The following is a 22400-nucleotide window of genomic DNA, read 5'->3' on the forward strand; positions in this document are numbered from 1 at the left end:
GAATTTATTTAGATAGCTATTAAATTTCTTTCTTTCTATGGGAGAAGTCTGCTCTTAAAGCTTAATTTTTCTAGCAAGGTTATAATATTACGTTTCTCATTTTTTAATGGTGATAGGGAATTAAAACATTTAAAAGTATTGGGGATGGCATGTTCACCAAACCTGTGTTCTAGTATTCAGCTTGGTACATGACTGCATTGCCCTAACCGAGCAGAGTCCTCACTATTAGAGATCTCTCCAGCTTCTTTGTTCATTATTTTGTTCATTATTAAAACTTCTTGCATTATTCTGTCTCCAACTTTGTCATGTTTTATTTGCCCAAGTTTTGGCCAAACTGTTTTTTGGCAAGCTGAACTTGTTTTCTGGCTCTCTAGACACTTAATTAAGCAGGAGGTAAATTACTGAATTTTAGTTGTATATTTATTTTCTTGGGTCAGGCAGTAACACAGTGAAAAGTTAACATTCAAGTTTCCAGTTTTTATCCTTCATTTTGCTTTATATGAGGATTCTATAATAAAATACCATTGGAGAGATTAAATTGACCTATATAAAAACTGCTTGACAGCAAAGTTTAGAAGAGATAAACAGAAATCTAATTAAGAGAGGTTTGAAGAATATCAACATCTAGATGTTACTCTTAGAAATCCTACTAAATGTGAGTTAGTTGCTTTGTACTAAAGTACCTTTAGTTATAAAATGAGGTTACTGGTTAGTTCCCACTATTGAAATCATAATTATTAAAACACACGCCAATTACACTATAATAGTATAAGTTTTATATAGTGATTAATGACCATATGCTTGAGTTTCATGAGAAAAGCGGGGTTTATTGTTTTGTATCAGTTTTTGCTTTAATAAGGCAAATTCAGGTATTGGCCTTCATAAAGTAATTTGTTTTTTAATGCATCAGAATTAGGTCTGGAGCTCCTTATTGGCATCAAATTGGAAGATAGGCTTATGTGATGATAAACTTTTTTTTAAATCTTAAAATGTATCGCTTATGGAACAAAGAGCATATATCCAGTAAGATAGGTGAAACAAAACCAAGAAGAAGCATGTATGTTGGCTTAAGACTGAAGGAGTTAATGTGATCATAGGACAAATCCTGAGTTCCTTAGGCATGGGGGGCTGGGTGGAAGAGGCAACTGCGTGTTAACATAGCCTTTGGCAATTACAGTAGTACCTAGCATATAGTGGATGTTCAATAAAGAGGTTAAGTGAAGGTAAGTGTGATGCATATTTTTAAAATAATATGGTAAATAATGAAAGTAAATAATAAAAATAAATAAAAATGAATAAAAAAATAATTAAAACCTTGAATTACACCCTATTGTCAGATTGCAAATTTGATATTGACAAATTGTGGAGTCAATTCTATTCTACTTTGAATGTTGAGTATGGGTATTATGCAAGGCAGTAGGAATAGCATAATAACACAGGCAGCTTTTGCCATCCTTTTTTCTTATCCAGGGGAGAGCATAATTTTAGGAAACTATCAGACATAGCTTAAAAATTGTGGTATACTCTGTCTGTACTTCTGAAAAGTAATACCAGACTTGTGCACTTATTTTTGTTGTTTGTAGTGCTAATCCTCCATCTGGAATTGAAGATGAAACTGCTGAAAACGGCGTACCTAAACCGGTAACATAAGGCTTTGAAATCTAGTTACTCTGCATTTTAAAATCTTTATCAGTAGTTTCCTGTTCACTAAGGGATAAAGCCAAAAATTTAATGTGACTTTCGGTGTTCAGCATGATGCAGCCCCCTTTTATATCTCTCATCTCATCTGGTGCCATCAAAAGCACAGTGATGAGAATAGTGGGAGGAGACTTTCCATGAAATAGAACATGTACAAAGGCTTGAAGTTTACCACTTTCAAGGAGCTGAATGATTGTAGCTCAACTGAAGAAATCATAGTGAGCCTCATTTTCAGGGAAAACATGAAGTCCTAAGTTTGATTGTCAGAATTTTTGGCAAAAATTTTTATGTAAATATGTGATAGTCTCTAACCTCAAATCATGTCTCTTAAAAGTGATGTTTTTCGGGGTTAAGTAATAATACTGGTTTTATGAATATTTTAGCATTCTGATCCTGTAAAAAGAAGGAAATCGTTATCCTACAGGCTTGAACTTGTATACAAAAAAATATTTTGCCCAAGTGATCTACTTTTTTGTTTACTATTATGTGGCTAACCACAAAATAACCTGTTAGAGCCACAGTAAAGCCTTTGTAAATAGTCCCACTTTATTTTATTTTTTATTTTTTTTATTTTTTTATTTTTATTATTTATTTATGATAGTCATACAGAGAGAGAGAGAGGCAGAGACACAGGCAGAGGGAGAAGCAGGCTCCATGCACCGGGAGCCTGATGTGGGATTCGATCCCGGGTCTCCAGGATCGCGCCCTGGGCCAAAGGCAGGCGCCAAACCGCTGCGCCACCCAGGGATCCCAGTCCCACTTTATACTCATAGAAACAAAGTATTTCTTCAATCATTTGCATCCAGGGACTCTTCTAACTGTAAATGAATGACAAGAATAAGTGAGCTACTCCTTAACTATTTGGGGCTTTTTAACCATTACTGTTACAGGTAATTGTTTTCATATTCTTGCCAAAAATTCCTTTTCTTTTTATAATTTTTTTATAATTTATATTCTAGATATCTTAGTACATGCCTTAGATTCTTGCTTTAGATTCTTTTTGCAGAGAAGCAGTTATAGGTCATAGGGAAAAAATACATATGGTGTTATTTACAAAAAGATGATGCTAAAAAATGCTGAAGGATTTTATTTCACATTCTTATTAATTTTAATCACATATAACAGTTATAATTGAGGTAGCAATGCTATGAAAATGTAACTTTTTCTCTAAAACTGTATGTCAGTGAACACAATGATTGCTTTTTCAGTTATTCATGTTAGATATTGAGATGGATTATTCAATATAGTATTTTATAATTGTTTCTGTTGGTATAGAAAGTGACCGAGACTGAAGATGATAGTGATAGTGACAGTGATGATGATGAGGATGATGTTCATGTCACTATAGGAGACATTAAAACAGGAGCACCACAGTATGGGTAAGTTGGTTTGTTTTTTTTGTTTGTTTGTTTGTTTTTAAGATTTATATATTAGAGAGAGGGAGAACATGCACCCAGAAGGGGAGGCAGAGGGAGAGAGTCTCAAGCAGACTCCCCTCTGATGAGCGCTGTGTGGGGCTCAGTCTCATGACCCTAAGATCTTAACCTGAGCCAAAACCAAGAGTTGGACACTCAACCGAGTGAGCCACCCACGCACCTCATGGGTAAGTTATTTTTAAGTAATGATTATGTGCGTAAATCAAAGGTAGTGTGCTTTTATCAAACCAGTGGTGGTGGATTCCATTGTTTTTACTTTTTTCCATTTTACCATGATATGAAAGAACTTTTGTTAAAATCTCACCATGAGTTTTTAGAAGAGTAGATCTTAAAAATTCTCATCACAAGAAAAAATATAGAACTGTGTTGGTGATGGATGTTAGCGAATTGTAATCATTTTCAGTTTATACATCTATTAAATCATTATACTGTATACCTAAAGTTACAGTGTTGTATAATACACTTTTATCTCATGATAAAAAAAGGGGTTTCACCATGAAAATATCTTAAAGGGAAAGTTATTTTATAGGTAAAGAACGTGGAAGCAGCTGTTTTTGATTTCTGAAATTAAGGTGTTTTTATAAATGAATTGATTACTGTAATTTCTTTTGTTAGAAATCCTTAAATTACAGATTTCATCTATATTGTTCTTCCCTTGTATTATCCAAAACTGAGTTTACATTTTAATTTTTGTCCAATAAAAACAGTATCAAAGATTTTTTTTTGCTCTTCATAGTATATTTTTGAAGTTGTTAGTTATCCGTAGGCTTTTTAAGACATTATATCATCTCAAGTTTTATAGTCTGTAAAACTGGATCCAGTGAATTGACTGTCATTAGCTTACTGAGCACATAAAGAATCCTGCAGGAAGGTTAGAAGGGAATATACTTAAGTACAGAATGTGATTTTGTTATGGTGGTACTTAGAAGTACTTTTTCTGTGTTTTATCAGATTGGATATATAATGTGGTACTTGCACATTGGAAACAAACTTTTCATTAACTGCTCTATAATTCATTATGCAGCCTTATCTGGACTCAATATATACATAAATATTTTTGACTATTTCTATAGTAGAACCATTTTTTTTCCAAAGTTATTTTAGGAGCTTAATGGTAACTCAGTTATTGTCATGGTCGATTTCACATTACAATAAGGACTCCCTGTGTAATTTTAAAACTGGGGATCAGGGTTTAGGAGAGACTTAATCATGTTACGGGTAGACAACTCTGAGTGTTCTCATTTCTACTTAAAGATTAGTTTTGGGCTTACATATAATGCTAGTAGACCTTTATGCTAATAGGCCTTTGCCATCTGCATTATGCAAAAGGAACACTATAATCATTGTGTGTTTAGTAAATACTATTATATAAAATTATTTGTGTTTACAACTGTAGAACAGTTAAAGCAAATGGTGGGTTTTTAAAATTAATTTGACCAAATTTTTGTAGGAATTGCGTTCAAATATTAAATGTACATAGACTCCCATAGTACTTTCTCTGAGTTTTATTTCTTATAGCAGTTTCTAGTTTCATGAAATGTGGTTAGTTTGTTCATGTTTATCACCTTTAGACTCTAAATTCCTTGAGTAGAAACCATAGTTTATGAATTTCCCTTTTCCTCACATTGCCTTACATGTAGTAAATATTCAGTAAATGTGTATTAACTAAATAGACTGAATGTTAAGAACTCAGTTGTCTTTCAGTGTTTTTTCCTCAGTATTTCAATACAAAAAATTTCATATTATCCAAAGTTGAAAGAAGTGTGTGAACACCCATTTACCCATCATCTAGATTATACAATTTACATTTTGCTAGGTTTGCTAAATGTATATCATACAAACGTGTAAATGTATCTCTGTCCATGCTTCTACCCTTCAATTGGTCTACTTTTTGTTTTTTCTATATTTCAAAATAACTTTTATAGATCTTTCTAAAGACTATAGAGCTTATTTAACGTTGATATTTCAAGATATATCTCTTGAAAACTGAAAGAGCCTATAAGAAAATAAAATTTGATGAATACTTTGTGCACAGAATTTTCAGAAGCAAATTATATTCAAGGAACAATACTAAATGGGTTTGTTGTAAGCTCTTAGTACAAAATAGCATTTTTTTTAGGTAGCATACTTTTGTTACAAAGTTCATTTCATCTAAAATGTAATGAAGAAAAGCAAAGTTTAGATTAGGAATAATTTAGCTTGTAAAGAGAAGTGGTTTCTTACCTTTGAGATTCATCCATTCATTCAGTAAACACTTAAAATAATTGTCTGGTACTGCATTAATTGATGAAAATATGAAAAATAATAAAATGTCCTTATTTACTAGAATCCGTGAGGAAGACAGACATGTGCAAATATTTTCAGTACAGTCTAAGTGCTAGAATAGAAATGTACAAAGTGAATTAAAAACTTTTGAGAGGAGGGTTGCTAAAAGCCTATATGTGTTGAGAAGATCCTACAGGAGATAATACTGAATTTGTGTGAACAATTCTTGAGACAGAAGAAAGAGGACTGATGATTTATCAGAGGCCACTACTAAGATGTGGAAGCAGGGCTTAAAGGAGCTGCATGGCTGGAGAATACAATAGATGGCGAAAAGTGGTTGAGACCTCTTTTGAGGGAGTACATACCTTTAAAAGTTTTTAAGCAAGTAAGATTATTTGAAAAGATAACTAGCAGCAGTAGTTGAAATAGACTAAATAGAAAATTAGTTACTATATTTGAATTGTTCACATGAGGTGATAATCCAGACTAAGCTAGTGGTAGCAGTATAGGGATAGATGGAAAAAGATGCATTTGACTGTGTCATGAGTAGAAATAACATGGATAGCAATATGGTTGTGGATGCAGAGTGAGTTAAAGGACTCAGTGACCTAGACGTTTCTAGAGCAGTTAATGGAGTACCTGACATGTATGGGTGATGTAGAAACAGTAGGTTAAAGTACATTTTTTTGGATGTATTATTTTGAAGTTCCTTTAGATACCCAAGTATGTAGGCTATAGCATCTAGAGAATCTTGAGACCTCATAGGAGTCTAATGGAAGGTATCAGATTAGCTTAAGTGCAATTTTGCAAACAGCTAAGCTTCTCTACAATGAATAGAAAGCCTTAGTGGTTTTTTTTTTTAAGTGATTTTTGTTTGTTTTAGATATTATTTATTTATTAGAGACAGCAAGCGATCAAGGCGGGAGAGGCAGAGGAAGAAGGAGGGAGAGAGTGTTAGAGAATCCTAAGCAGACTGCACTGAGCATGGAGCCTGTTGTGGGGCTTGATCTCATGATCCTGAGATCTGACCTGAGCCAAAATCAAGAGTCGGACACTTAACTAACTGAGCAACCCAGGTGCCCTGAAAAATGGTGTTTTAAAGGCCAAACGTGGAGGGAAATATAATTAGGTAGGAGCAAAGAAGTTCATTTATTGAACTTATGGCTAAACCTTTTATAAATACCATGTTTTATCCTTGAGCAATTCTGTAAGAGGACCTTTAGAGACTACTTGATTTTTGCACATTTGACTTTTAAACAGCTAGAACTTTTGTACATTATATGTAGATAACCCAAAAGCACTAACCCAAAAGTGCTTTTGCTGTGCTGAATTTAGATTATTGAAATGTAAGCCTCATGGGGCAGGAGCCATATCCGTTCAGTTCCTCATTCTCCTTCATAAGCCTAGAACTATATATCTGATGCATTGTTGGTGTTTAAGCATCTACTAATGAATGAGTATCATTGAAATGATTTAAACATTTCAAGATTAGGGATCCCTAGATGGCGCAGCGGTTTGGCGCCTGCCTTTGGCCCAGGGCGCGATCCTGGAGACCCGGGATCGAATCCCACGTCGGGCTCCCGGTGCATGGAGCCTGTTTCTCCCTCTGCCTGTGTCTCTGCCTTTCTCTCTCTCTCTCTGTGACTATCATAAATAAAAATAGAAAAAAGAAATTAAAAAAAAAACAAAAAAACAAAAAAACATTTCAAGATTATATGATAGTACTACCTGACATTAACAGTTTAATTGAGGCTATTTAATAGTTTCTGGATTTATAACAGTGGTGCTTTATACAGCTATTTGGATATTTTATTACATTTATTTTTCAATTTATCATTTTTATTTTTTTTTATTTTTTTTTTTATTTTTATTTTTTTTATTTTTTATTTTTATTTTTTATTTTTATTTTTTTTTCAATTTATCATTTTTAAAAGCAGAACACAAAAATGATAGTGCTGATAAATTTAGTACATTGGAGATAAAAATGGAAATTATTAGGTAGATCAGAAACAGTGAATCTTCATAAATCCAGTTGCCTCAGAGTAAAGAAGCAAATTCAATAACCAAACGTAATGTGAGAAACATATCCTTGAAAACATTGAGGTCTTATTAATTACTTAAGTCTATTTTGGTTAGTATATTTGATTTTTCTCCTCATCTAAAAGAATGGATTTATGGAAAAGTAGAGAACCATCTGTAAACTCATATTACAGAACATTTATACAAATTCCATGAGGTTTTAAGTGACTTAGTCAAGGTTAGACAACTAATAATTGACAAAACTTGTATTTGAACCTGGGTCTGACTCCAGATTTTATATTTTTTAATCCTCTGTCATGTGTAGATTATATAACGTTAAAGTACAGCTCAGTATCTTTTTCAACTATATACATTCAAGTAACCACTACCCAGATCAAGATAATGGGACATTACTAGCATTCTAGATATTTCCGTCTTATTTCCTTAGTCATTGATAATCACTGATTATCACAGAACACTGTTCTGCTTTCACCCTAGATTTATTTTTAAATTTAATATAAATGAATTTATTTGTGGATAAAAGTACTCCATGGGTATTTAAAAGAGGATTTATCAACAGTATCAAATGCAGAAAGGACTATAAAGAGTTCGCTGGAGTTGGGTACAAGGTGGAGAAATTTCCTTCTTGCAGGATTACTGCATGTTGAATAACTAGGAGGTGAGGAAATGAGGGCATGGTGTATAGACCAAATGTCTTAGCCAAAATTTCTTGCGAAGTTTGTTGCAACCAGGTGGACTTAGTGGCAGGTAGGTTTTTCAGATAGAAAATAAGTTAGACTGTAAAAAAAATTTTTTTTTCTTTTAAAATTAAGACATTTCCTAAAATTTATGAGTCATTGTTAATATATGTAATTACTATGTGGGTGTATGATTTATTCGTATACATTGCATATATTCCTGTTTTGTTTAATTTCTTAGGATAATTTTTATTTTGTTTTTAGGAGTTATGGTACAGCACCTGTAAATCTTAACATCAAAACAGGGGGACGAGTTTATGGAACTACAGGTAAAACTTGTATTTGTAGCTATATCAATAGGAAAATAAGGTGTGTGTGTGTGTGTGTGTGTGTGTGTATATATATATATATATATATATATACTATTTATTCACTATTTATGAATAGGTCATAAATAGGTTGAACTATTACAGTTCAATTGAAAAGAGCAGTTTTTGACCATACATCATGGAGATGGACAATCTTTTTCTGTAAAGAGCTACAGAATATTTTAGGCTGTGTAAGTCACAGGGTTCCTGTCATATTGTTGATTTTCTTGTTTGTTTTACAACCCTTTAGAAAGGTAAAGATTTTTCTTAGCTTATAGGCTGTACAAAAATGTGATTTAAAACATGGATGTTAGCAACTTCCTATTGATATAGGAATTCCTTATAAGTAACAAGTCACTTATCTCTTAATCCAGAGATATTTTACATAAACTACTCCACAAAGTTTGACTTCACCTTTTATTTATGGTAAATATTACTCTAATGCTTTGTTTGGAACCTTTGCCATATTTAGTGCTGTTGGTAGTAAAAAAGGTCAGTGGTTTCTGTTTACCTGTGGTATCTCTTAGCTTTTTGCTTATAATCACCTTCATTTTGTAATTTTATAAAATAGGAACAAAAGTCAAAGGGGTGGACCTTGATGCACCTGGAAGCATTAATGGAGTTCCACTCTTGGAGGTAGATTTGGATTCTTTTGAAGATAAACCATGGCGTAAACCTGGTAAGATTATTGTGGATTGTATCAAAAGATTTTTTGTAAAAAAAATTAGAAAATTATTTAAAATTATTATTATTTAAAATTATATAAAATTATTAAAATTAGAAAAGTATTTGTTTTAGCAACCATTTAGAGTATTATTTTTTTAATGTCATTTTTGTTTTCTTAAGCACATGAGGAATAAGAATGGCCCATATTATTAAATCTTACTGAATTAGAACAAAGTAGACTTGCATATTATTTTATTATAATGTCATTTGTAAAGGAAATACCTTTTCCCCCACTATATTCATTTGTTTCCTAAATTCCACATGAGCCAAATCATTATAGTGTTTATCTTTCTCTGACTGACTTATTTTGCTTAGCATAATACTTTCTGGCTTAAAGGGAGTACTTTAAATCAAAATATTTTTATGCTCCCATTGCTTTATGGTGGTAACTGGGAGAATTGGGAAAATTAGAAGGGGTGCTAAAACTTGATAGAACACTAAATTTGTATTTTTATAGTTATATTTTATATGCTGCATAAAAACAGGATCAAAGTATCTGTACACTAATACTGTGCTTTATCTTTAGGTGCTGATCTTTCTGATTATTTTAACTATGGGTTTAATGAGGACACCTGGAAAGCTTACTGTGAAAAACAAAAGAGGATACGGATGGGACTTGAAGTTATACCAGTTACCTCTACTACAAATAAAATTACGGTAATTAGTAAATATTACAGAATACCCTAGCCTTTCCTAGAGTCCCAAATTTACTCCCCAGATAAATCACTTTTTCCCCATTAAGGTGGTTAAATGCTATAAGATAGTTTAAAATTTTCTTTTTCTTTACCATGTTTTTTTTTTTTTTTCCCTTCCTTCCCTTTCAGTTTCATATTAATATTGTCTGATGTTCTTAGTTTCAAGTCACAGACTAGCCACAGCTAGTTTGTCTTTATATGGCCTATCAATTAAAAATTATGTGGTATCTTAATGGGGAATATGTTATTTAACTTAGGCCGAAGACTGTACTATGGAAGTTACACCAGGTGCAGAGATCCAAGATGGCAGATTCAATCTTTTTAAGGTGAATTTTAGTAAATTATCCTTGGTTGCTCTCATTTTTTGTTCTTGAGTCTGCTCCCATACCACTACTCAAGGGATGAGATTAAAGTGGAAATAGCTACCTTTTTTCCAAACCTTCAGCTTCCTGGTGACTTACAAATTTGCTGATTGTTGTTGTATCTCCACTTTTGCAAGCATGTGAATTTATAGCCTATTATACTAACAAATGCGAAGTAAAACTATTCTTGCTATATGTTGTGATTTTATTTTGAATTATAGTATGTGTTTGTTTGTAAGACATAAAAGTTCACACCATAAGGCTAAGCTCTCATTTTAGATGATGCTATAATATTTTATCAGAATTGGAGACTTTTCCTAATTTTTATTTAAAGAAGTGATAGAGAAGATGGCATACTGCTTATCTGTATGACACTAAAATCATTGGTATAATGTGTCTTATAGTTTAAGATGTCTCAAAAAACTTAGGCATTTTTGAGAGTCTCAAAGACTCAACAGAATAAGATAAAGCCATTGATTTTTAAAATTTGTAACTTTAAATCATTAGGTTTAGGTGGGACTTGCAGGTTGATATTCCTTCCCACTTGGGTATAAAGTCTGACTTCTGGCTTCTCCATTCCATATCACAGACCCAGTCCAAAGATTAATGTCATATTTCATATCTCTACAATATACAGCAACCCACAAACTTTTCTCGAAACCTGATTGTATACTCTTTTCTTTTACCTTATTAATTCTTAGTTCTTAATTCTTGTATTGAACGACACTGGAATGAAGACTGGGAATGGCTTTTAGATTGGGTTATATACTCAGGGAACTTCTGTGGACAGGAACTTTTCTGTGATCCTTTTGGGACTACAGCCCTGTCCACCACAATACTGCCTTATGCAATACATGTGCTATATCCGCAGATGTAGCCGCTCTGCTGGACACAGTTCTGTGTAGAGAATTTAATTTAAATTTACATCCTACTTTGGGTAAGTATTTGGTTCTTGTTCTGCTGTCAATCTTTTGAAAGTGTGTGATGATGTCTATTCTATTTTAAATGGCTTTCAGGTTCTTTTTGGTGCTGTCTTATTTAAGGAATGAATATATTGTTACGCTTGATTACAATGAATAGAAAAGTTGTCTTGATGATGAAATACTTCGTTTGCAGTGGTCCTTTTGTTTTTTTTCTAACAGAAATGAAAACAAGATGTCTTTGAAAACTGCCAGGTTCTATATTTTTTGTCTTTTTGCAGTAAACTTCTGAAACTAAAGAATTAAAAGAATTCCTAGGAGCTGGTCTCGAAAGTGGACGCTGTGAATGAGTTTTTTTTATATACATACAATCTACCAAAAGTATTTTGAAGTTTGTTTTGGTTATATGAGAGGAGGTCGTTGTTCCATTCTGATTTATTTGGTTCTGAATTAATGAGGATTTGAATTTAATGGGTGTAGTCTAATGTTTTTTCTTGCCTTGATAATGTGCATTAAATATTATTCATTTGTTAGAAATACTGATTTGGAAATAGGGTGTGTATTTTATTAATTTTAAAAAATATTTGAGGGAGCATATCCTAGTCAGGGGGCAGGACAGAGAGGGAGAATCTCAAGCAGACTCCCTGTTGAGCAGGGAGCCTAGCTAGAGGGGGTGGGGGTGGCTCAGCCTCATAATCTCTGAGAACATGACCTGAGCCAAAATCACAAGTTGGAAACTTAACTGACTGAGCCACCCAGGTGCGCCTACGGTGTGTATTTTAATAATGTGTGTGGCTCATCCTTTTTATGTATATTGTGATCTGTAAGATACATTTTATTGATGTTGCTCAAAATCTGCAACTGCTGGTTGTATGGGAGTGTTTGGCATTTTCAGGATACAGTTTGACATTAAATTTCAGACAAGTTTCTGTCACCTTAAATAAATATCCTTGTTCAAATTTCTATGTCGGACTGTATAGTGCTTTGAAAAAGTCTGAGTTGCCTTTTACTATCTATCCTGCAACTCTGGAAAATACAAAAAAATGTCATAAGAATATAATGGGTAACCCAAATATGCAGAGATAAATTTATTTCTTAGGTATTACTAGGTACCAAAATGCTTACTTTAGACTAAATGCTGTAGGAATTGGAGAAATGAGTTGATGAGAAACTACCCTAGGATTAGAAATGGCATTGAAAAAAAATGGAAAAAAAAAATGGCATTGAGTACAATATATAGCTACGTTTTATTTCTGTATTTTTTATAAAATCTGAAGATGCAGTATTAGAGAAGCATATGTCATTTTAATCAAAACCTTGTGAGTGGAGAACAGAAGGAAAAATATTATAGATTAGGAAATGGCTTGGGCAAAGAAAGAAACTCAGCTTAATTTAGTAGATAGTGGATGAGAGTATTATTTAAGAAATTAGCCTTACTGGGTAAGTTCTTTTTGGAAAAGAATAGAAGAGAGATGGCTTTGTAGGGTGTGGTTTCATTCTAGAAAGCCTAGAAACAAGGACAAATTGGAGGAGTTATTGCCTATTTGTGAGCAAGAAAGTGCCTTATAACTAACATAAATTCTGGAAGTACAAGTAATATAAGTAACAATTCTGGCAGCAATATAAGGTGTGGTCAGAAAAAGAAAGTCTAAGCTCTTACCTACTAATCCACTGTTTGAATTAGTTATTAGGGTTGGTGAGACAGATAGAAGAAAAAGGACTTCTCCAATTTTTTTTATTATGTCTGAGCACCTCTAATGTGCACAGCATTGTGCTTGATACTCTAGTAAGATAAGGTCTCTGTATTCAAGGAGCTCATGATCTGAGTAATGTATATATATGAACAATATAGTGTGAGAAATGTGTTAGTGCTATTATCAAAGTACAGTAGGGAGTTCACAGGATAGAGTGGGTTACTCTATGGTGCAGAATCTAGAAGGATTCAAACATGGTAACTGTAAGATGCGTGAGTTTTCATTAGTAGAAGAGGGGAAGTATAAAACATTTAAGACAGAGCAATATGAGCAAAACCTGATAGCATGAAAGGAGAGTTGGGGTGGATGAGAGAGATTCTAGGAGAGAAGCCTGGAAATGGTAGACATCGGGCTGTGATCTTAAACTAGCCTGCAGACATTTGTGTAGGCCATAGGAAGCCATTGGAAAGTTTTTGAGTAATAGAATAGCATGAGCAAATCTGGTTTTTAGAAGAAGAACGGGCAAGTGTTCTTGAGAAGGGTAGGGTATAAGGAGAAAATGAAGTCACAGACCAGATACGAAGCTGTTGGAGTACTGTAGAGATGAAATGAGCAAAGAACCCATCTTAAACTAGTGAATATAGAAAAAGGGAACAGATTTGAGAATCACAATTTTTCTTTTCACGTCTATTTTTTTTTTCTCGTCTACTTTTTAAAATCTTTAATCAACTGAGAGACAAACAACCTACCAGCCTCTTTAAAACAATTTTTAAAACTTTTTAAGTAAATTTTCAAATATACTAATCAGTAAATGAATAGTACAAATGCATTCCTATGTATTTATTACAGTGCCTCAATGATTATCAACATTTTGACATTCTTACCATTCTTTTATATATTTCAATATATATAAGGTTTTTGTTTTATTTTTCTGGTTTTTGTTCCTTTTTTTGAAACGAAAGGAGATGAAGTTTAATAAGTATAAAAATAAAATCACTTGGGTGCAAAAACAATTGTGTAATTTGGAGTGAGGAGCAAGGAAAGGGTGACTAGTGGGAATGAGTAGCATGTATGTGTCAGGAAAAATTGATCACAGCCTTCTCTGAAAATATTTTTATGTCTGTATGTGCGCGCACACACACACACAGATGATTTTATTTTCCTCGGTGGATAAGTATAAGCTGTGTCACCCTGTTTTGATATTTCCCAACTATGTGTCCTGGTCTGTTATGATCTGTTGTACCATGCGTTCATTTGTACCCTCTAAATATGGGCACATATATCCTTTATTTATGGGATATTTTCTTCTCTATTATGTTTTTACTTTTTCTATGCTTTCTAATGCCTTCTGGACCTCCCATTCAAATATTGGACCTGTTATGCTAGTGCTTTAATTTTCTTTTCTCTCATTTTCTCCCTCTTTGCCTTCTATTATCTGGGAGATTTCTTTAGCCTTATAACTCTTATTCATTTTTTCCTTTCTGTGGTTATAATGTTAATATCCAAGATCTATCAGAAGATATTTATGTTAATGATAGGTTGTTTGTTTCATTTAGGTTTTATTTTTCTACAGTGTGTTTGTTGTTTTTGGCTTCTGACTTTCATCAAATGTTTGTTGATCCTTGGACATTCACTCATAAGCGAATGGGCCTCTAAAGTGATTGGAAACTGAATATAAATAAAATTTACTGTAGTCTTTACTATAGAGCTAAGTTCTTTTAACTGTCTCACATGTCAGTATCATTTGGGTTATTTTGTTTTTTCTTTTTGTGGCGATATGGTTTTTCAGGAAATTGATTTCAGTGGCCTGCCTAGAGGGTTTATACTTGGCTGGTTCAGATGTTCTGGGAACTTGAGTTGTCAATTTCTGAACCTTTTTGGGTCCTGCAGTGGAAATCATAATAATATTTTTGGTTTTTTGTTGCTAACTTAGGATTCAGGTTTCCTTAGACTGCTCAGTTACTATTTTTTAATCTGCTTTCAAAGTCCCAAATTTTATTGCTTTGTCAGTCATTTTGTTCTTGTGGATTGAAACAAAATTATGATAATTTATGTGCTTTGCTATTTTTCCCTTTTTTACTTTAGTATTATGTGACAAATATTTCCTAGGTTATTAAGGTTTTTTGATAAATAACATTTTAAATAGTGCATTATTTGGATGTACTACACTTAACAAATTTCCTTTTAGATATTATTTTGTTTGTAAGGTTAATCTTTTATAACCTATGAAGAGCAGTTGAAAGAAATTTCACAAATTAAGTTTTGGTACACTAGTAGTATGATTTGAAATATTTAGCTTCTCAAGTTTACAGATTTCGTTCAACTTTTGTTTGGATATGTAAGACCTACTGACATGACTTTGTTTTTAAAAAATCTGTCATATCTTAATAGTCATTTCTCAAAATACTAGATCATGTTTAAAAAAAAATAGTCTCATTCTGGTTAGATAAGTTTTGACTCTGTGTAATCCTGAGTGCAACATCTGAAAGCAAACACATGGATGCAAGTTAATGAGAGTTGCTAAAATGGCAAAGATGTTCAGAATTAAGAGTATTTTACAAAGAAATTAAGGAAAAAAGAAAACTTAAGTGAGGAAACAGAAGCAATTTTTATGTTTAAAAATGTACTGTCTTCCTGATGCCTTTTCTTTTTCTCCCTATTGTAAATAATCTTTCATCCGTGTGCTCTTCTCTCTCTTCCCCTCCCCCTCTTCTGCTTCTCTTTTTCTCTCTTCTTCCTTCCCCCTTCCCAGTTTGTAATTGAGTGTTGACTATACCAGGAAGCATCTCAGGCTTGAGCATTATTGACCTAGACTTTGTAATCTTAGAGTTTTTCTGAATTAATGGGGGAAGTAGTCATTAATTAGATAATTGGGCCAAAAATTATATAGTTATAAATTCCAAGTCCTATGAAAGACTTTGTAGTGACATTTAGGCTGAGTCCCAAAGTCAGTCAAATAAAAAATAAATATTGAGTGCTTACTGCGTGCCAGGCACTATTTTTAGGTTGGGATACAGATTTGAATAAAACCTAAATACAGTATAAATCCTTGTAGGCCATGATAAATTTAGGTTTTATTCTGTTTGCATTGGGAAGCTATTGGAGAATTTTGAGCAGAGGAGAGACATGAGTTGATTTACACTTTTAATAAGATTGCTTGGCTGTATATGGAGGATGGATTTTACAGAGGTAAGACTAAAGCAGAGAGAACATTTAGCAGAACAGTCGATAAGTGGTGGTAGATTTAACCTGGATTTTAGGCGTAGACATAATCAGTGGTTGAATTTGGTATGTATCATAAAGGTAAAGGTGACAGAGGATGGTCCTATCTGTTGGATAATTGCTAGGATTTCTTTTTTTTTTTCCTGAGTAACTCAGTAGATGATGGTGCTATTTACTTACGGAGAAGACTTGGATAGTATCAGATTGGGGGATAAGTGGGAAATCAGTAGCTTTGTACTGATCACGGCAGGTTTGAGTTGCCTATTAGATAATTGGATATAAATTACTGAAGGGGAACAATTGAGACCATACTCTTAACTCTCAATATTCCTGATATTTGCAGGAAGAATTTTGCATTTCTTTTTTCTGTGTTCTCATAGCATCTTTTATCCCACAGATACTTTTTTTCATAGCATTTATTGTATTGGTCTGATCGTTCATGTATCTGTCTTGTCCCATGGTCTAAGATTTTGTTGTATTTTTCTCTCTAGTCTCAACCTCTGGTAACAGATTTTTAGATAATAAATAATAGATATTTAATGTTTGATGGGTGAACCGTGTTTATTTCCCATCATCACATTCTGTCGGTTTACCTTTCAAGTGTCTTATCAGATCTGTTTCTTTCTCCCCCCCCCCCCCCCCAGATCTGTTTCTTATTATCTATCCTCATTTTCTTGGTACTGATCCTCTGTCATCCCTCACTAGGATCTGGGTCTTTTAAATGCATTTTTTTTAAAAAGTGGAACTCTAAAATGTCAGTGTTAAACCCTAATTATATAAAGACAGCTATTAGGGGTTGGGTTCAGCAGTACTAATAAGAGATCTCACTTTAATGCCTCAGATACATTCTTTTTCTCATACAATGATTATATGAGAGCTAGATGGTTTCTGGAATTGGTGGTTTGAGTGTATCAGAGTCAAGGTGTCTGAAGTTTTCTTGGCTTTTGCCTCATGGGGAAAAAGAATGATGCTGAATTTAGATTTTAAGTAGGACATAGAATATGGTGTGATGTTTTTTAAGTGTAGGGCAACTTTGTTTGAATTTAATAAATTAATGATGATTTAAGATAGGAAGGGGAGTATAAAAGGAGAGGAGCATAAAGAAGAATTTCACCAGTTTGTAGGAGTATGACTGGACCATACTCAAAAGATCTGCTGGGAGCAGAAAAGATGGCTAAATCTGGGAGAAATTATGGAGTAAGTAGATAACTGGTTTGAAAATGAATATAAAGAGGGAAAAAAGTTATTAAGGGGACAGATGACTACCTTCCAGCTGCTAGGGGTATTAAACTGGCAGGATGGTGGTACAATTGGTTGATGAGGGGGAAACAAATGGTTTGGAAGTGCAACAAGGGGTTATTAATACTTATGTTGGAGCAGATCACAGTCTGAATTGAAAATGGCCAGAATGGCTAAAATGGCCACTGGTGGTTTTTTTTCAGAATGGTAGTAAACATAGAAGGGGAAAATTCTTCAAAGCCTTTCTTGAACTCTGAAACATGGAGTCATAACCAAGTATTTTGGACTTATTTGTGGCATTTAAGGGAGTTTATGAAAGGACTTATAGCTTATTAGAGTGCTAAGTGACATTAGTGTGAACTTTTTAATAGTTGGGAACATTTTGATCCCCTAATCCATCCTTGGTGCCTTTACTTAATGCTATTCTAAAATAGGATAATTTTATTAAATATTCAGCAACAAAACATACTTCATATTTAATTTGAAATCACATGTTACAAATTTGAATACCTTTCATGTATTTTGAGTGTTCTATTAAATAAGCTAATAACCCTTTTTTTTAAGGTACAGCAGGGAAGAACTGGAAATTCAGAGAAGGAAGCAGCGCTTCCATCTACAAAAGCGGAGTTTACTTCTCCTCCTTCTTTGTTCAAGACTGGACTCCCACCAAGCAGGTTAGTTAGACAATTATAACTCCATTTATTGAAGGCATTGGTATCCTCATCTTGTATTAGGGCTATAAAGTATAAAAGTGCTGAATGTTCTGCCAAAAAACTGGAACATTCTATGTTGTTTTAGTACAAAATGAATTCCCTGAAAAATTCTTCTGGGTGCCTTCCATTTAAAAAAAAGTAATCTAGGTAAGCAATAAATGAAGCATGGTATATAGTTACATGTATATTAAAAAGATAGTCTTACACATAGGAGAGATGGCGTTAACAATGGTCTTGCTGTTTTCTGTGCTCATTATTGTTCATAAATAAAGAATTATTGGGACTTTCTAAGTCTAGATCTATTGGCCTAAATGTGTTTTACTAATTTTAGTCAAAGGGATTGTAAAAATTTCAGCCTGGGCAGTCTTTCTGATTAAAACCATTTTCTTTTCTTTCTTCGGTTTGTTTTGATAATACCTAACTTTGAATTTCACAAGATGACAATTGTAAGAGGCAGATGTGCTGGCAAATGGTTAGCCTGTTGCCAGGAAAATGGTAAAGGGTAAGCTAAAATAGGGAAATATGATCTTAGTTTAATTTGAGTTAGATAAAGATGACTTAAGTCAGTTATTTCTTTGGGCTTGAAACAAGTGAGTAACGCAACTGTTAACTAGTTCTCAGTCATATCATTTACCTTTTGTGGTACTTAAGTTTACAGTTTTCTGGTTTTGTTATTCTGTAATTTTGAATTGCTCTAAGAGATTATATTTCATAATATGCAAATGCAGGAAGAGATGGTATGGGAACATGTGGTTTAGCCCTAAGATAAAGGTTCTTGAAACTTTCAGCCAAAATTAAATGTCACAAAGCCATCTTGGATTTTGACTGTCTCTTCTCCTCCTAACAATTACTAGTCATGGACATATCCAAATTTTATTTAAACTAAATGAAATCTCATCAAATGTTTGGCTAAGAAGTTATGATAGCTGAGGAGTACCAATCCTTTTAATATGTAGTCTTTTTTTTTTCCATATTTTAAAAGAGGTTACTTTTATTCATTTAGTTTATTGTGTTCTGCAGTATAGAATGATGTGACGATCTTTGACTCTGGTGCCAGACTTCTAGGGTTTGAATTCTGCCTCTATTACTTACTAGCTCTGTGTCCTTGAGCATATCCCCTAATCTTATTCTTTCATTTTCTGATCTGTAAAATGTAGTAATAATTAATAATAATAACCTATCTCTGGCAGAGTAGTTATGTATATTAAATGATTCAATTTATGTGATGTTTTTAGAACAGTGGTATGCACATAGATAATACTCTATAGATGTTTGCTAATTAAACTATTTAAAAATCAGTAGCAGGTTTTCTGTTATTTTGCCTGCCCCCTCCTTATTAAAAACAAAAAACAAACCCCCAAAAACCTTGGGCCAGATTATGTAGGGCATTGTACCATTAGAAGTGCTTTGGCTTTTCCTGTTAGTGAAATAAAAAGGATGTTACTGACAGTTTGTGCAGAGGAATGAAATAATCTACTGTAGGGTTTTTGTTTTTGTTTTTTAAGATTTTACTTATTTGAGAGAGAATAAGAGAGAGAAAGAGCACCAGCAGGGGAAGGGTCAGAGGGAAGCAGATTGCCCCACTTAGCAGGGAACCTGACTCGGGGCTCAATCCCAGGACCCTGGGATCACGACCTGATCTGAAGGCAGATGCTTAACCGATGGTTGAGTGTCGCTTGAGTGACCCAGGTACCCCTTACTGTAGGTTTTTAAAGTCTTAATTGCTTTATTAAAAAGATCAGACTACAGAGTGTTTAGGCGTAGAAACTAGGAGGCCAGTTAGGAGGTTGTAACAGTTATCTAGGTAAGAGATAACTTGGGCCAGAGTGGTTGTGGTGCAGATGGTGAAGATCATTTACATCTGAGATGGAAGAGACAGTAGGAGGAAGGAGGGCTTTTCAGAGGGAGACCAAGAATTCAGTTTAGGACATAATAAAATTGAGATGTCTGTTGGAGAATTTGCATAGGAAGGGATATAGGAATCTGGAGTCAAGGGGAAAGATACGGGCTGGGGATAGAAATTTCGGAATAGTTGATGTTTTAATTAGTATTTAAGTGAAGTTGTGAAACTGAATTAGAATGTATTGATAGAGAAGTAGTAAGGACAGAGCCCTGGGGTGCTTCTTTCCAGGTAAGAAAAAGAAGGTGGAGGAGATCCATAGAGAAGAATGAGTACTGGCATAGGAAGAACACCCATTGTATGTCTTGAAAAATAATGTATTTCAAAGTAGAGAATTAATTACCAAATAATACTGATTGGCCAAGAAGAAGGGGACTGAGAATGACTTTTAGATTTTATTTAAGTGATTTCTACCGTCAGCATGGGGTTTGAACTTATAACCCCAAGATCAAGAGTCCTATGGTCCACTGACTGAGCCAGCCGGGTGCCCCAACTTTTTTTAGATTTTATTTATTTATTTATGTTTTTAAATTTTTTTTTTTTAATTTTTATTTATTTATGGTAGTCACAGAGAGACAGAGAGAGAGGCAGAGACACAGGCAGAGGGAGAAACAGGCTCCATGCACTGGGAGCCTGATGTGGGACTCAATCCCGGGTCTCCAGGATCGCGCCCTGGGCCAAAGGCAAGCGCCAAACCACTGCGCCACCCAGGGATCCCCTTTTTTTAGATTTTAAAGCACAACGGTTGCTGGTGGTCCTGACCAGGATCATTTTTAGTGGCATAAGGTGAAGTTTGAAAAAAAGGACTTTTTGGAATGGATTCAAGAGAGAATGGAAGGAGAGGAATTATTATTATTTTTTAAGATTTTATTTATTTTATCATGAGAGAGAGAGAAAGAGAGGCAGAGACATTGGCAGAGGGAGAAACAAGCTCCCCACAAGGAGCCCAATGTGAGACTCGATCCCAGGTCCCGGGATCAAGACCTAAGCTGAAGGCAGATGCTCAACTGCTGAGCCATCCAGGCGTCCCTGGAATTAGAATGAGAAAATATGGGCAACTCTTTTTTTTTTTTTAAGATTTTATTTATTTATTTATTTATTTATGCATTCATTCATGCATTCATTCATTCATGAATGACACATAGAGAAAGGCAGAGACACAGGCAGAGGGAGAAGCAGGCTCCACGCAGGGAGCCTGACGCAGGACTAGATCCCAGCACTCCAGGATCACGCCCTGGGCCAAAGGCAGGTGCTAAACCGCTGAGCCACCCAGGGATCCCCAACTTTTTTGATGAATTTTTTTGAGAGGGCAAAGAAACAACAGTATTAAGGCAAATGAGGAATCGGGAGAATTTTTTTCTAAAATGATAGAAATTATAGCATGTTTGTATACCTAGAATGAGTTACTAGAGGGAATATTGATGATGCAAGAAGGGGCAGTTGTAAGAGCAATGTCCTTAAGAAAGTTAGAGAGGATGTGATATGCAAGAAGAGGGTTAGCCTTAAAAAGGAGATGGACAGTTTACTCATACGAACAGGAGAGAAGGCAGGATGCCGTCAAGTGAGTTGGGTAAGATAGTATTGATGGGAACAACTGAAAGCTCTCTCCTGACAGCTTCAGTTTTTCCCAGCAGCACAGGATGCAGACTTAACCTGATGAATGTGAGGTGTGTGGAAGTGGGTGTTGACTGTTGGAGAAGAGAAATTCTGAAATAGTCATTTAGAGGTGTACGAATAAACTAGGGGAAAGAAGTAGGATTGCTAGATACTACCTGGAGGGAAACTTGCCATCTAGAGAAGGCTTTTTTCCAAGATGAGAGAAATCACAACATTTTTATATGTTGATAGGAATGAATTAGTAGAATGAAAAATTCACACAAGGAGAGAGAGAGTACATTTCCAAATTTTCTTGAGGTTAATGGCTATGGTTGTGTGTCTCTTGTCCTTGTCAGGTGTTGGTATGTTCGTAAAGATTAGCTAGAGTTGGATTTAACAGGAGTTGCAGTTATACCAGGCAAATATGACAAAGGGACAAGGAAGGGGAGAGGATCCCTAAAGTGCTTATAATGATGGATGTCCATGGATCGAAGGAGACCTGGAGAGTAGTGGCAGCTAGGGACAGTGAAAAGGAGGTAAAATAATGATAGAAAAGTTAATGGACCTATCACTACTACCAAAAACGTGGATAATTGCCCCCATAACTTATAGAAACATACCCAACATATTAAAACTATCACTTTTTGATATGAAGAACAGTACCCATTGCTCATTAGGAAAGCTTGTTTTCTGGGTTCATCTTGATCAAAAGCGTACTTTTGTTCATTGTGAAGTAGTTCCCTAAATAAATGTTTGTGTTTTTTGTTTTAGTCTTTGTATTTATGGAGATTAGAGAGACATGTTTGATAGGAAAATTTTATGGACTTTAGGGAGAAGATAGGAATGTCA

The 22400-nt window shown here is 34.2% G+C and overlaps 1 protein-coding gene across 19 annotated transcripts in view; it reads left to right on the plus strand.

Annotated features, from left to right (window-relative positions):
* The window catches only part of FIP1L1 (factor interacting with PAPOLA and CPSF1), a 72500-nt gene that overhangs the window by 6261 nt on the left and 43839 nt on the right, over nt 1-22400 (plus strand). For 8 of the 19 annotated variants that reach the window (XM_041724515.1, XM_041724519.1, XM_041724508.1 and 5 more), the window contains 7 exons: nt 1584-1641; nt 2974-3077; nt 8381-8445; nt 9056-9163; nt 9737-9867; nt 10163-10231; nt 17907-18016. In XM_041724515.1, the coding sequence (XP_041580449.1) occupies nt 1584-1641; nt 2974-3077; nt 8381-8445; nt 9056-9163; nt 9737-9867; nt 10163-10231; nt 17907-18016 (645 nt within the window). The remainder of the gene's footprint in view (nt 1-1583; nt 1642-2973; nt 3078-8380; nt 8446-9055; nt 9164-9736; nt 9868-10162; nt 10232-17906; nt 18017-22400) is intronic. The other 11 variants (XM_041724522.1, XM_041724524.1, XM_041724512.1 and 8 more) reach the window with 3 other exon arrangements.

Source organism: Vulpes lagopus, chromosome 12, assembly GCF_018345385.1.
Source record: "Vulpes lagopus strain Blue_001 chromosome 12, ASM1834538v1, whole genome shotgun sequence".
NCBI lineage: Eukaryota > Metazoa > Chordata > Mammalia > Carnivora > Canidae > Vulpes > Vulpes lagopus.